The sequence below is a fragment of the Sminthopsis crassicaudata genome, chromosome 4 (assembly GCF_048593235.1).
Source record: "Sminthopsis crassicaudata isolate SCR6 chromosome 4, ASM4859323v1, whole genome shotgun sequence".
Lineage (NCBI taxonomy): Eukaryota > Metazoa > Chordata > Mammalia > Dasyuromorphia > Dasyuridae > Sminthopsis > Sminthopsis crassicaudata.
In genome coordinates, this window is record NC_133620.1 from 478442309 (window position 1) to 478457937 (window position 15629).

The 15629-nt window shown below is 36.0% G+C and overlaps 1 protein-coding gene across 8 annotated transcripts in view; it reads right to left on the reverse strand.

Annotated features, from left to right (window-relative positions):
* LOC141540479 (zinc finger protein 560-like) overlaps positions 1–15629 on the reverse strand; it is an 80498-nt gene that overhangs the window by 23620 nt on the left and 41249 nt on the right. For all 8 annotated transcript variants that reach the window (XM_074264585.1, XM_074264587.1, XM_074264588.1 and 5 more), the window contains 2 exons: positions 5702–5828; positions 4710–4762 (listed from right to left, as the gene is read on the reverse strand). In XM_074264585.1, the coding sequence (XP_074120686.1) occupies positions 4710–4762; positions 5702–5828 (180 nt within the window). The remainder of the gene's footprint in view (positions 1–4709; positions 4763–5701; positions 5829–15629) is intronic.

Here is a 15629-nt window from a genome sequence, read left to right on the forward strand (position 1 = left end):
TACTACATGAGCAAAACTATGAAACACTTTCCACACAAATTAAGTCTGATCTAACGAAATATTAAATGGTCTTGGATGGGGCAAGTAAATATAATAAAGATGACAATACTTCCTAAACTGATCTATTTATTTAGCACTATACAAATCAGACTCCCAAAAAACTATTTTAATGACCTAGAAAAAATAACAACAAAGTTCATATGGAAAAACAAAAGGTCAAGAATTTCAATGGATTAATGAAAAAAAAAAATCAAATGAAAGCAGCCTAGCTGTACCAGATCTAAAATTATATTATAAAGCAGCGTTTACCAAAACCATTTGGTATTGGCTAAGAAATAGACTAGTTGATCAGTGGAATAGGTTATGTCCAAAGGACAAAATAGTGTTTGACAACCCCAAGAACCCCAGCCTTTGGGATAAGAACTCAACGTTTGACAAAAATTGCTGGGAAAATTGGAAATTAATATGGAAGAAATTAGGCATTGATCCACACTTAATACCATACACCAAGATCAGGTCAAAATGGGTTCATAATCTAGGAATAAAGAATGAGATTATAAATAAATTAGAGGAACATAGGATAGTTTCTCTCAGACCTGTGGAAGAGGAATGAATTCATGACCAAAGAAGAACTAGAGATCATTATTGATCACAAAGTAGAAAACTTTGTGATTATATCAAATTGAAAAGTTTTTGTACAAACAAAATCAATGCAGATAAGATTAGAAGGGAAATAATAAACTGGGAAAACATTTTTACAGTCAAAGGTTTAGATAAAGGCCTCATTTCCAAAATATATAGGATTTACTTTAATATATAAGAAATCAAGCCAATCTCCAATAAATAAATGGTCAAAGGATATGAACAGACAATTCTCAGATAAAGAAATTGAAACTATTTCTAGTCATATGAAAAGATGCTCCAAATCATTAATAATCAGAGAAATGCAAATTACGAAAAGTCTGAGATACCTCTGTGAATTATCTAAGATGCCATTCTTTATGATCAAATGGGACTTCTACCAGGGATGGAAAGATATTTTAACATTAGGAAAACATTGAACATAATCAATCATATTGTAAACCACAACATCCAAAACCACAGTCAATTCAATAGATAAAGAGAATGCTTTGGAGAAAGTACCACACTCTTTTGTAATAGACATTTAATTAGAAGTATAGTCCTAATGGGACCAGAATTCTTGGAAAGTAAGCTCTAGAGTAAGTCTACATACCTGTCAGAGTGGCTAGAATGACAGGGAAAGGCTATGCAGAATGTTGCAGGGAATGTGGGAAAACTGGGACACTGATACATTGTTGGTGGAACTGCGAACACATCCAGCCATTCTGGAGAGCAATTTGGAACTATGCTCAAAAAGTTATCAACCTGTGCATACCCTTTGATCCAGCAGCATTGCTACTGGGTTTGCATCCCTTAAAGAAGGGAAAGGGACCTGTATGTGCAAGAATATTTATGGCAGTTCTCTTTGTGGCGGCCAGAAACTGTAAACCATGTGGATGCCCATCAATTGGAGATTGGCTGAATAAATTGTGGCATATGAATATTATGGAATATTATTGTTCTGTAAGAAATGACCAACAGGATGATTTCAGAAAGGCCTGGAGAGACTTACATGAACTGCTGCTGAGTGAAATGAGCAGAACCAGGAGATCATTATATACTTCAACAACAATACTGTATGATGATCAATTCTGATGGACGTGGCCCTCTCCAACAAAGAGATGAACCAAATCTGTTCCAATAGGGCAGTAATGAAGTGAACCAGCTACACCCAGGGAAAGAACTGTGGGAGATGACTATGAACCACTACATAGAATTCCCAATCCCTCTAATTTTGTCTGCCTGCATTTTGGATTTCCTTCACAGGCCAAATGTACACTATTTCAAAGTCTGATTCTTTTTGTTCAGGAAAACAACTGTTTGGTAGTGTATACATATATTGTATTTAATTTATACTCTAACATATTTAACATGTATTGGTCAACCTGCCATCTGGGGAGGGGAGGAAGCGGGTTAAATTGGAAGGAAAAAAAAAGTTGTGGCAATTGTCAATGTTGTAAAATTACCCATGCAAATATCTGGTAAATCAAACTATTATTATTTAAAAAAAAAAAAAAAGAATACAATAAGAGCACTTGAGGGGAAACTAAATGGAAAAGAAAAAAAGTTCTGTGAAAGAAAGAATCAAGTTCATAAAACTTTGTCCATACCACAAATTCTCTAAAAACTTATAGAGACCAATTGGAAGTCACAAGGCAATGACAAATACTAAACCAAATTCAAGAGGATTTTTTTAAAAGGGAAGAAAATGTAAGACATCTAAAACTAAAAGTCACATAGAAAAGGGTGCAAGGCAAAACGTAAGTATCATTGTCCTAGCAGAAAGCCTTGAAAAAAACAGCAGAAATCAATAAAATTTCCATGTATCCTCTAAAGAGAGAAACCACAGGTCACATTGGTGAGACAGGCGCAGAATTGTATTCCAGAAATGGGTTTTCAGCTGTTCTTACCATAATGGTGCACAGTCAAAAGCTCCTCCTTTTCCCAAGTAAAGTCCATACAGCAACATTCTTAGAGGTCACAGAAGATCATGTCTTTGTTCCCTTTCCAGCTCCAGGAGCCTTGAGCAAGTATCAGAATTTCCCAATATGGGCAACCTCCTTTAGTAGCCCTGGTAGCCTCTCTCATGATTAGCCTGTAGAGCTCCTAAAGGCTAAGAAAAAACCTCTTAGATTTCTTTTTGCAGCTACCTCCAACACCATCAGCTTTCTAAAAGAAATCTCAGAAAATCCCAGGAAATCTGGGATTTCAGAAAATCCCAGGAAGTCACCACCAAAATGCAGAGCTACCAAGTCAATTAGAAAAATCCTGCAGGCCCTTGGAAAGAAAGTCCAGTACAATTCAAGTACCAAGGAGCCACAATTAGAATCAGATACCACTTGGTACTGACTTTCATTAAGAAGCATTCATTCAGGGTTAGAGAACTTGGAAAAGCATATCAGAGAAGGCAAAGGACCTGATCTTATGGCCAAGAGTAAATTATGAAACAAAAACTAAGATAATGTCATCAGGGGAAAAGGACCTTTCATGAAAGTCCTTACAAGCATTCCTAAGGAAAAGATGATGAATGTGGAAAACTTTAAAAGTTCAACCCAAGTCAAGAGAAATACAAAAAATTATCAAGAATGAACTAGCCTCAGGGACTCAAAATAAAAGAATAAACTAGTTATATTCTGTAAAATTCTCTCAATACTCCTTTCAGAAGACTAAAGGTGTAAACTCCTTTTAAAGATGTGAACTAAAGGTGTGAATTCTGAGCTAGAGAATTGCCAAGTACCAACTTACCAACTAGTAAGAACCTAACAATATTCAGTTGGGGTGAAATCTCACATGTCCCCTCAGATCCCTCTTTGGGCTCACAGAGGGAATCAAAATAGAGGAAAGCTGGAAGTGGTTCTCTTATGTCTTGATGACCTTAAGGAGAGACTAGAAGAGGGTGGAGAGAAAAGAGGGCTAGGAAATGTTGTCTCTGGCAAGTAGACATCTAGAAAACAAGAATGTGGTGAACCTCACTGAACTCTTGTCATCCAGTCAAAGGAAGACTAGATGATTTAGGGAAATGAATGGAGAAATGCTGTTTAATCCCCAGTGAAAAAGGGGAAGAGGAAAAAAGAGGAGGAAACCAGAGGGAGGATAGATGAAGGGAGGAATCAGTCCTGAGCAAAAAAAAGTCAAAGGATGTATACAAATATTCATTGTTCTTATTGAGGGGTAAAGGGAACCTGAAGCATTGATCAGCATTGCTGTGTACATGCACAAGTGTACTGCAGGTCTTTCACATGTACATATGTGTGTGATGGATGGGGAAGGCATGGATAAGTAAAAGCCATAAATGTGAGGGCGCCCTAGGGCAGTGACCCTGAGTTAGCACAAAGACCAACTAGGATTGCTGAGGAACAATGAGGAATCATGCTGCTGCTGTCTGCCTCTTAAAGATGGCAGACCCTGGTGCAGAAGGAGCAATAGGTTTAAGGAGGTCGGCAAGTGTATCTTTTTATTGTTCAGAAGGACAGAACCTTGTGTGAATGGGTTTGGTTTTATTTGTGTTCTCAGAGGAGTGGAAGCAGGTGAAATGTGTATGTGTGTGCGTGTGTGTGTACATGTACATATACAAACATAGGAACACTGATCAATGAGATTCTGAGGCTTCATGAGGACATGCTGTTGACCCCTGGAGATATATTATTTGGATATAACTGTGAGATTGTGCTTCAGGAGCTTCAGGGGAGCATGGCCACAGGAGGCCAAGAGGAGGAGGAGAGACTTTGGATGGGGAGGGGAGCTGGACAGGCCCAAAGGAAGCACATCTGGTCCCTGGGGAATGGAGATTCCTGATGAAATAAGTGGAGGACCTCCTCAGTCCTTTGTAATGAGGAGGAACATAAAAACAAATAGGGTATGTATGTGTGTGTGTGTATGTGTGTGTGTGTGTGTGCTCAAGCATGCACTAGTGTGTCTAGGTGTCCAAGGAATCAGAAGGGCAGGGTTGTTACTACTATGTTCCCCTGGTGTTTGTAAACAAATGACCCATACATCAGGTCCTGCCAGCTCCACAGCCCATCCTCCATGTCTACAGAAATGGTTGTGACTGCAGATGTTGGTCAGGTCTGTGGATGGACTGCACTCACCTGAGGAGGAGATCTGAGGCTCCCAGGGCCCATTCCCTTTGGCTTTTGGCTCCCTGTGGAGGTAGCAAAACAACCAAAGTGACTCCATTTTGGCAAGTTCCTCCCTCTGTTCCCTGGTCTTTATCTATCTCAGTTCCGACACTTGAGGGACCCAAAGAGGTAACAAATATTCCTTTCAAATAGACAACAAAATGATCAAGTAAATTTTTCCTCTTCACTTTGCTCCCACCTAGAGATGGCTGCCATTACATAGAAATAGATATATACATAAATAATAAACACACACGTGTGCATATATTTACACACACATACATACATATGTAAAATTATGCTACACATATATGTTTATCAATTTTTTTCTTTGAATACAAGTAGCATCTTTCTTGGTTTGTTATTTAGCATTAATTTAGGCACTTAGGATATTCAAAATATGTATTTACTGGAAGTTGTTCTTAAACAATATTGTCACTGTATTGTAAAGAAAGGATGTGGCACAGCACTTGCAAAATAGCAGTTAAAAATAAATGCTTATCCTCTTCAATTTCTTTCCCACAACTTGTGCTATAATTTGAGGGAAATACAAAGGAAAATTGTACAGATTCCTATACAATGGACAACTAAGTGACTTGGGCTACAAATTGATGTTTTTTAAAAAGAAGAATATTCGAAATACTAGACGCATCTGAAAAAGGAATGAGTTAAAAGGAAAAGCAGCCTGAGCAATTTTCAGAGCTTTGGCTAACAAAATTCGTGTCTAGTTAGATACTAACCTCTAAAATTAATTCCATATTTGAGATGTTTTGATGCTAACTTAATCTTTGTCCTGAGATTTGGTAAAACAAAACTTCAGGAGCAATGAAGTATATCCCCAGTTCCTATCACATAATGTAAATATCAGCCATTTCCCTTCTCTTCCACCACCCCCAAATTCTGGAGAATGAAGGTATTCCCTTTGACTGTAGACTTACAATTATCAGGGGAAATTTCCTTACCCAGGGAGAGCAGATTCTGGGCATTCTTCAACATGACCTCCTTGTACAGCTCCTTCTGAGAGGGGTCCAAGAGGCCCCACTCCTCCTTAGTGAAGTCCAAAGACACATCCTTGAATGTCATCATCTCCTAAACAATCAAAAGTCATAAGATGTGGAGCTGAAAGAGCCTTCAGAATTAGAATCCAACCCCCTGCAATTTAAAGGAGGAAATAGAAACACAGAGAAGGGCTTTCTGAATGTCAGAGTCAACCCTTGAATCTGTGGTCATTAACAGATTGATTGAATTTAGGAACAGTTGAATTAAAGCTGAGAAATGACTTCTCATGGAATGCATAATGAAATGGCATCCTAGGGCCACAAGTCATATTCTTTACTGAATGTTTCCATACCCTGTTCCTTTGTTTCCTATTGCTCTCCCAATTGCATTTCCTATTTCACACTCCTTTGGCTTGTTTTACCTCTTACTTTTGTCTATAACCTCCTCTTCTTATTAAAAAAAAAAAATAAAACAAAACAAAACAAAAAAAAAATCTTTTGCCAAAGAGAATGGGATTGTGAATTTTTCACCTGTTTATTTTGAACTAGGAATGGCTACCCTGACCTCATCATGGTCTATGTGTATCACACATCTCACAGTTTAATTCCTTTATTCTGTTATTTCACTTGTGAATAACTGAGGAATTTATTGCTTTTCTATACTTTTTGTGCTTCCCAAGGGAAAGACCACATGGGGAGTTGGGGAGGAGGGAAAAAAGTTGGAAAAATTGGAGCAAAGCAGGAGACCTGACCTTGGAGGTGGGCTCCACTGATTAATATTCTTATAGAAGATAGGAGACCTTAACCTGAGATTTGGGGGTTTAGTGCCTGAAAAGGCTACTTGTCTTGGGATTAGGGAAGTTGTCATTCTTGGGGGAAACTAGCACTTGGAGGAGTAGGAAAACATGGAGATAGGGTTCACATTTCTAGGAGGCCATGGAAGAAATATAAAAGGACAACAGGAGAGGATGAATATCTGGAGGGAATGTTCCCTGCTGGAACCTGGGTTTCTCTGACACTTTCCCTGATAGGCAGTGTTTTGAAAGGGAAGGCATCCATATGGTTGGTCTACAAAAAGTAGCAGAAAGCTCCTATAGCACAGAGCTGAGAATGGGGACCTTGGAGTCTGATTGTATGAAGTGTCAAGATAAAAAGAAAGACCAGATGAGTGGAGGAGCTATGTGACAGAGAACAAGGATCTCAACAAAACAGAAAGGGAAGATGAACAGTGAGGAGAGGGAGAGAAATGCTTGTTAGATAGGATAAGAAAAATTGATGATTAGAAATAATTCAGAGTTTTAGCAAAGTTGCAGGATACAAAATAAATCCACATAAATCCTCAGCATTTTTATACATTACCAACACAATCTAACAGCAAGAGATACAAAGAGAAATTCCATTCAAAATAACGCTAGATAGTATAAAATATTTTGGAATATATCTACCAAAGGAGAGTCAGGAATTATATGAGCAAAATTACAAAACACTTGCCACAAAAATAAAGTCAGATTTAAATAATTGGAAAGACATTCAGTGCTCTTGGATAGGCCGAGCGAATATAATTAAGATGACAATACTCCCTAAACTAATCTATCTATTTAGTGCTATACCAATCAGACTTCCAAGAAACTATTTTAATGACCTAGAAAAAATAACAAGACAATTCATATGGAAGAACAAAAGGTCGAGAATTTCAAGAGAAGTAATGAAAAAAAAAAAATTAAATGAAGGTGGTCTAGCTGTATCTGATCTAGAACTGTATTATAAAGCAACAGTCACCAAAACCATTTGGTATTGGCTAAGAAATAGACTAGTTGATCAGTGGCATAGGTTAGGTTCACAGGGTAAGATAGTGAATAAAAATAACAATCTAGTATTTGATGAACCCAAAGATCCCAAATCTTGGGATAAGAATTCATTATTTGACAAAAACTGCTGGGAAAACTGGAAATTAGTTTGGCAGAAACTAGGCATGGACCCACATTTAACACCAATAAGATAAGATCAAAATGGGTCCAAGATTTAGGCATAAAGAACGAAATCATAAATAAATTGAAGGAACATGGGATGGTTTACCTCTCGGACTTGTGGAGGAGGAAGGAGTTTGTGTCCAAGGGAGAACTAGAGACAATTATTGATCACAAAATAGAAAATTTTGAATACACCAAATTAAAAAGTTTCTGCACAAACAAAACTAATGCAAACAAGATTAGAAGGGAAGTAACAAATTGGGAAAACATTTTTACAGTTAAAGGTCCTGATAAAGTCCTCATCTCCAAAATATACAGAGAATTGACTTTAATTTATAAGAAATCAAGCCAGTCTCCAATTGATAAATGGTCAAAGGATATGAACAGACAATTTTCAGATGAGGAAATTAAAACTATTTCCACTCATATGAAAGAGTGTTCCAAATCACTATTGATCAGAGAAATGCAAATTAAGACAACTCTGAGTTATCATTACACACCTGTCAGATTGGCTAAGATGACACGAACTAATAACGATGAATGTTGGAGGGGATGTGGGAAAACTGGGACATGATGCATTGTTGGTGGAGTTGTGAAAGAATCCAACCATTCTGGAGAGCAATCTGGAATTATGCCCCAAAAGTTATCAAAATGTGCATATGCTTTGACCCAGCAGTGCTACTACTGGGCTTATACCCCAAGGAAATACTAAAGAAGGGAAAGGGATCTGTATGTGCCAAAATGTTTGTGGTAGCTCTTTTCATAGTGGCTAGAAACTGGAAAATGAATGGATGCCCATCAATTGGAGAATGGTTGGGTAATGACCAACTGGAGGCTTGGAGAGACTTATATCAACTGATGCTGAGTGAAACAAGTAGAACTAGGGGATCATTATACACTTCAACAATGATACTGTATGAGGATGTATTCTGATGGCAATGGATATCTTCAACATAGAGAAGAGCTAATCCAATTCCAGTTGACCAATGATGGACAGAATCAGCTACACCCAGAAAAGGGACACTGGGTAATGAGTGTAAACTGAGAGCATTGGTTTTTTTTGGGTTTTTGTTTTGTTTTGTTTTGTTTCCCTTCCCAGATTATTTTTACCTTGTGAATACAATCCTTCCTTTGTAACAACAACAAAATTCGGTTCTGCACATATATATTGTACCTAAGATATACTATAAGATATTTAATATGTATGGGAATGCCTGCCATCTAAGGAAGGGAGTGGAGGGAAGGAGGGGAAAAACTCGGAACAGAAGGCAGTACAAGGGATAATGTTGTAAAAAAAAAAACAAAACAAAAAAAACAAATAAACTACCTATACATATGTACTGTCAAAGAAAATGTTATACTTATAAAAATTAATAAAAAAATGTTCAAAAAAAAAAGAAAAATGGATGAAATTAGAAAACTAATGAATAGGACTATTTGAAGGTCAAGAGAAGGAGATGAATCTACAAGAGAACTAAAAAGAAAAAGGGGATAAAGAAATGCAGAATGATTTAAAACCAATTAGCATCATATGTAATGGAGAAAAATTGCAACTATTCCCATTAAGATCAGGGGTGAAACAAGGTTGTCCACTATCACCATTATTATTCAATATTGTATTAGAAATGCTAGCTTGGGCAATAAGAGTGGAGAAAGAGATCAAACGAATTAGAGTAAGTAATGAGGAAAGCAAATTATCATTCTTTCTGGATGATATGATGGTATACATAGGGAACCCCAAAGATTCAACTAAAAAGCTAATAGAAATAATCCACACCTTTAGCAAAGTTGCAGGATACAAAATAAATCCACATAAATCATCAGCATTCTTATATGTCAGTAACAAAGTCCAACAGTTAGAGTTACAGAGAGAAATTCCATTTAAAATAACTACTGATAGTATAAAATATTTAGGAATCTATCTGCCAAGGGAAAATCAGAAACTATTTGAACAAAACTACAAAACACTTTCCACACAAATTAAGTCCATCTAACCAATTGGAAAAATCTTAAATGCTCTTGGATAGGGCAAGCAAATATAATAAAGATGACAATACTACCTAAACTGATCTATTTATTTAGTGCTATACCAATCAGACTCCCCAAAAACTATTTTAATTACCTAGAAAAAATAACAACAAAGTTCATATGGAAAAACAAAAGGTCAAGAATTTCAAGGGATTAATGAAAAAAAAAATCAAATGAAGGCAGCCTAGCTGTACCAGATCTAAAATTATACTATAAAGCAGCAGTTACCAAAACCATTTGGTATTGGCTAAGAAATAGACTAGTTGATCAGTGGAATGTTAGGTCAGAAGGACAAAATAATTAATAACTCTAACAACCTAGTGTTGGAGAAACCCAAGGACCCCAGGCTTTGGGATAAGAACTCAATGTTTGACAAAAATTGCTGGGAAAATTGGAAATTAATATGGCAGAAGTAGGCATTGATCCACACTTAACACTGTATACTAAGATCAGGTCAAAATGGGTTCATGACTTAGGAATAAAGAATGAGATATAAATAAATTAGAGGAACATAGGATAGTTTATCTCTCAGACCTGTGGAAGAGGAATGAATTCATGACCAAAAAAGAACTAGAGATCATTATCGATCACAAAATAGAAAGCTTTGATTATCTCAAATTGAAAAGTTTTTGTACAAACAAAATCAATGCAGTTAAGATTAGAAGGGAAACAATAAACTGGGAAAACATTTTTACAGTCAAAGGTTCAGATAAAGGCCTGATTTCCAAAATATATAGAGAATTGACTCTAATATATAAGAAATCAAGCCAATCTCCAATAGATAAATGGTCAAAGGATATGAACAGGCAATTCTTGGATAAAGAAATTGAAACTATTTCTAGTCATATGAAAAGATGCTCCAAATCATTAATAATCAGAGAAATGCAAATTAAGAAAAGTCTGAGATATTTCTACATACCTGTCAAAGTGGCTAGAATGACAGGAAAAGGCTATGCAGAATGTTGCAGGGAATGTGGGAAAACAGGGACACTGATACATTGTTGGTGGAACTGCGAACACATCCAGCCATTCTGGAGAGCAATTTGGAACTATGCTCAAAAAGTTATCAACCTGTGCATACCCTTTGATCCAGCAGCATTGCTACTGGGTTTCTATCCCAAAGAGATCTTAAAGAAAGGAAAGGGACCTGTATGTGCAAGAATATTTATGGCAGTTCTCTTTGTGGCGGCCAGAAACTGTAAACCATGTGGATGCCCATCAATTGGAGATTGGCTGAATAAATTGTGGCATATGAATATTATGGAATATTATTGTTCTGTAAGAAATGACCAACAGGATGATTTCAGAAAGGCCTGGAGAGACTTACATGAACTGCTGCTGAGTGAAATGAGCAGAACCAGGAGATCATTATATACTTCAACAACAATACTGTATGATGATCAATTCTGATGGACGTGACCCTCTCCAATAAGGAGATGAACCAAATCAGTTCCAATAGAGTAGTAATGAAGTGAACCAACTACACCCAGCAAAAGAACTATGGTAGATGACTATGAACCACTACATAGAATTCCCAATCCCTCTAATTTTGTCTGCCTGCATTTTGAATTTCCTTCACAGGCCAAATGTACACTATTTCAAAGTCTGATTCTTTTTGTTCAGGAAAACAATTGTTTGGTCATGTATACATATATTGTATTTAATTTATACTCTAACATAATTTAACATGTATTGGTTGACCTGCCATCTGGGGGAAGAGGGGGAAGGAGAGGAAAAATTGGAACAAATAGTTTGGCAATTATCAATGTTGTAAAATTACCTATGCAAATATCTGGTAAATAAGAACTATTATTAAAAAAAATGCAGAATGAAATAAAGTAGAAGAGATGAACAAATGTGTAGAGAAATTTGAGGTAAAAGACTTATGGTATCTCCTAAATGGGAAAACAGAGGAATATGCATATTTCTTTTCAACACATAGCATATTTACAAAAATTAACCATTGGGATACAGAGATACTGTACCTAAATGTAAAAAGGCAGAAATAATCAATATACTTTTTCATTCCTTAAAGAAATAAGAATGAAAATTGGTTGAGAGATCATCAACAAGATATAAACCTAATAGATTTAGGTGTCACATATTACATAATGATTGAGTCAGAGATGAGAACTTAGAAATGATAACTTTACAAAATATAATGACAATTATTAATTAAACAATACCCCAAAATTTCTGGGATTCAGCTAAAGCTGTCCTCAGGGGGAAATATAGACTTAGCATCACACATTAGGAATATAGAAAAATAGGGGCAGCTGGGAGGTACAGTAGATAGAGCACTAGTCCTGAAGTCAAGAGGACCTGAATTCAAACTGGCCCCAAACACTTAACACTTAATAGCTGTGTGACTCTGGGCAAGTTTAACCCCAGTTTCCTTGGAGGACGGGGGGGGGGGGGGGGGGGGGGGGGGGGGGGGGGAAATGCATATAGAAAAACAGATTAACTGAATATGCATTATAAAAAAAAAACAACTAGAAAAATAAATGAATAAACCAAAAAATAAGTACAAAAGACAAGATATAAAAAAAAGAAAGGAAATAGATAAATTTGAAATAAAATAAAAATGACAAATCTAAAAATGTCTTCTTTATAATGATTCATAAAGTGGAGAAAACCCTTTGGGAATATAATCAAAAGGAAGAGAGAATAAAACCTAGCCACTGAAGTAGCAAATGGCAAAAGTGAAATCATAAGAAAACCAGAAGAAATAAAAGGCATAATTGATACATAATATACAATTTTAGGCTAATGGAGTTGAGAAGAGAAAGCTAAATGGAATACTGTCATAAGCCTGAAATATTCAACTTATCAGAAAATAGGAAAATTCTATCAAAAATATAAAATTTCACCAAACAAGAAAATATCCTACTAGAATCAAACACAAGCCCAATACTGAAACCAAGGAAAGTCCAAACAGAATAAATTACAAGTCAAAGAATGACTGTTGTCTCCTCCCTCCAATTTTAAACAAAATCCTATCAAAACAACTACTATAAATTATCTAAGATGCCATTCATTATGATCAAATGGGATTTCTACCAGGGATGGAAAGATATTTTAACATTAGGAAAACATTGAACATAATCAATCATATTGTAAACCACAATATCCAAAACCACAGTCAATTCAATAGATAAAGAGAATGCTTTGGAGAAAGTACCACACTCTTTTGTAATAGACATTTAATTAGAAGTATAGTCCTAATGGGGCCAGAATTCTTGGAAAGTAAGCTCTAGAGTAAGTCATGTTTATGAATACAATAAGAGTACTTGAGGGGAAACTAAATGGAAAAGAAAAAAGAATCAAGTTCATAAAACTTTGTCCATACCACAAATTCTCTAAAAACTTAAAGACACCAATTGGAAGTCCCAAGGCAATGACAAATACTAAACCAAATTTAAGAGACTTTAAAAAAAGGAAGAAAAGGTAAGACATCTCAAAGTAAAAAGATAGAAAACATAGAAAAAGGATCAAAACAAAAAAATATCATTGTCCTAGCAGAATGCCCTTTAAAAAACCAGCCAAGACATAAGACTTCAAGAAATCAGTAAAGTTTTCATGTATTTTCTAAGGAGAAAAAGAAACCACAGGTCACTTGGTGAGGCAGGCCCAGAATTTTATCCCAGAAATGGGTTTTCAGCTGTTCTTACCATAATGGTACACAATCAAAAGCTCCTCCTTTTCCCAGGTAAAGTCTATTGAGCAATATTCTTAGAGGTCACAGAAGATCATGTCCTTGTTCCCTTTCTAGCTCCAGGATCCTTGGCTAAGTAGCAAAATTTCCCAATATGGGCAACATCCTTTAGTAGCTCTGGTAGCCTCTTTCATAATTAGCCTATATGCTTTTTTGGTGAATAGAGCTCCTGATAGCTAAGAAAAAACCTCTCAGATTTCTTTCTGCAGCTACCTCCAACAGCATCAATTTTCTTTTTTTTTTTTTCTTTTAATTTTTTAAATTATATATATATATATATATATATTTTTTTTATAATATTATCCCTTGTATTCATTTTTCAAAATTACCCCCCCTTCCTCTATTCCCTCCCCCCGATGACAGGCAATCCCATACATTTTACATGTGTTACAATATAGTCTAGGTACAATACATGTGTGTGAATATCATTTTCTTGTTGCACAATAAACATTAGAATCCGAAGGTACATGCAACCTGGGCAGACAGATATTAGTGCTAACAATTTACATTCACTTCCCAGTGTTTCTTCTCTGGGTGTAGCTACCTCTGTCCATCATTGATCAACTGGAAGTGAGTTGGATCTTCTTTATGTTGAAGATTTCCACTTCCATCAGAATACATCCTCATACAGTATTGTTGTTGAAGTGTACAGTGATCTTCTGGTTCTGCTCATTTCACTCAGCATCAGTTGATTTAAGTCTTTCCAGGCCTCTCTGTATTCCTCCTGCTGCTCATTTCTTACAGAGCAATAATATTCCATAACCTTCATATACCACAATTTACCCAACCATTCTCCAACTGATGGACATCCATTCATCTTCCAGTTTCTAGCTACAACAAAAAGAGCTGCCACAAACATTTTGGCACATATATGTCTCTTTCCGCTCTTTAGTATTTCTTTGGGATATAATCCCAGTAGTAGCGCTGCTGGGTCAAAGGGTATGCACAGTTTGATAACTTTTTGGGCATAATTCCAGATTGCTCTCCAGAATGGCTGGATTCTTTTGCAACTCCACCAGCAATGTATTAGTGTCCCAATTTCCCCACATCCCCTCCAACATTTATCATTATTTGTTCCTGTCATCTTAGCCAATCTGACAGGTGTGTAGTGGTATATCAGAGTGGTCTTAATTTGCATTTCTCTGATCAGTAGTGATTTGGAACATTCTTTCATGTGAGTGGATATAGTTTCAATTTCTTCCTCTGAGAATTGTCTGTTCATATCCTTTGACCATTTATCAATTGGAGAATGGTTCGGTTTCTTATAAATTATGGTCAGTTCTCTATATGTTTTGGAGATGAGACCTTTGTCAGAACCTTTGTTTTTAAAATATTTTCCCAATTTGTTACTTCCCTTCTAATCTTGTTTGCATTAGTATTATTTGTACAGAAACTTTTTAGTTTGATGTAATCAAAATCTTCTATTTTGTGATCAATAATGATCTCTAGTTCTCCTCTGGTCATAAATTCCTTCCTCCTCCACAAGTCTGAGAGGTAGATTATCCTCTGTTCCTCTAATCTATTTATTATCTCCCTCTTTATGCCTAAATCATGGATCCATTTTGATCTTATCTTGGTATATGGTGTTAAGTGTGGATCCATATCTAATTTCTGCCATACTAATTTCCAGTTTTCCCAACAGGTTTTTCCGAATAATGAATTTTTATCCCTAATGTTGGAATCTTTGGGTTTGTCAAAGATTAGATTGCTATAGATGTACCCTTTTTTGTCCTTTGTATCTAATCTGTTCCACTGATCTACCGGTCTATTTCTTAGCCAATACCAAATGGTTTTGGTGACTGCTGCTATATAATATAGCTTTAGATCAGGTACACTTAGACCACCTTCCTCTGAGTTTTTTTTCATTAGTTCCCTTGCAATTCTCGACCTTTTATTCTTCCATATGAATTTTGTTGTTATTTTTTCTAGGTCATTAAAATAGTTTCTTGGGAGTCTGATTGGTATAGCACTAAATAAATAGATTAGTTTGGGGAGTATTGTCATCTTTATTATATTCGCTCGGCCTATCCAAGAGCATTGAATGTCTTTCCAATTATTTAAATCTGATTTTATTTTTGTGGCAAGTGTTTTGTAATTTTTCTCATATAATTCCTGACTTTTCTTTGGTAGATGGATTCCCAAATATTTTATACTCTCAACATTTGTTTGGAATGGAATT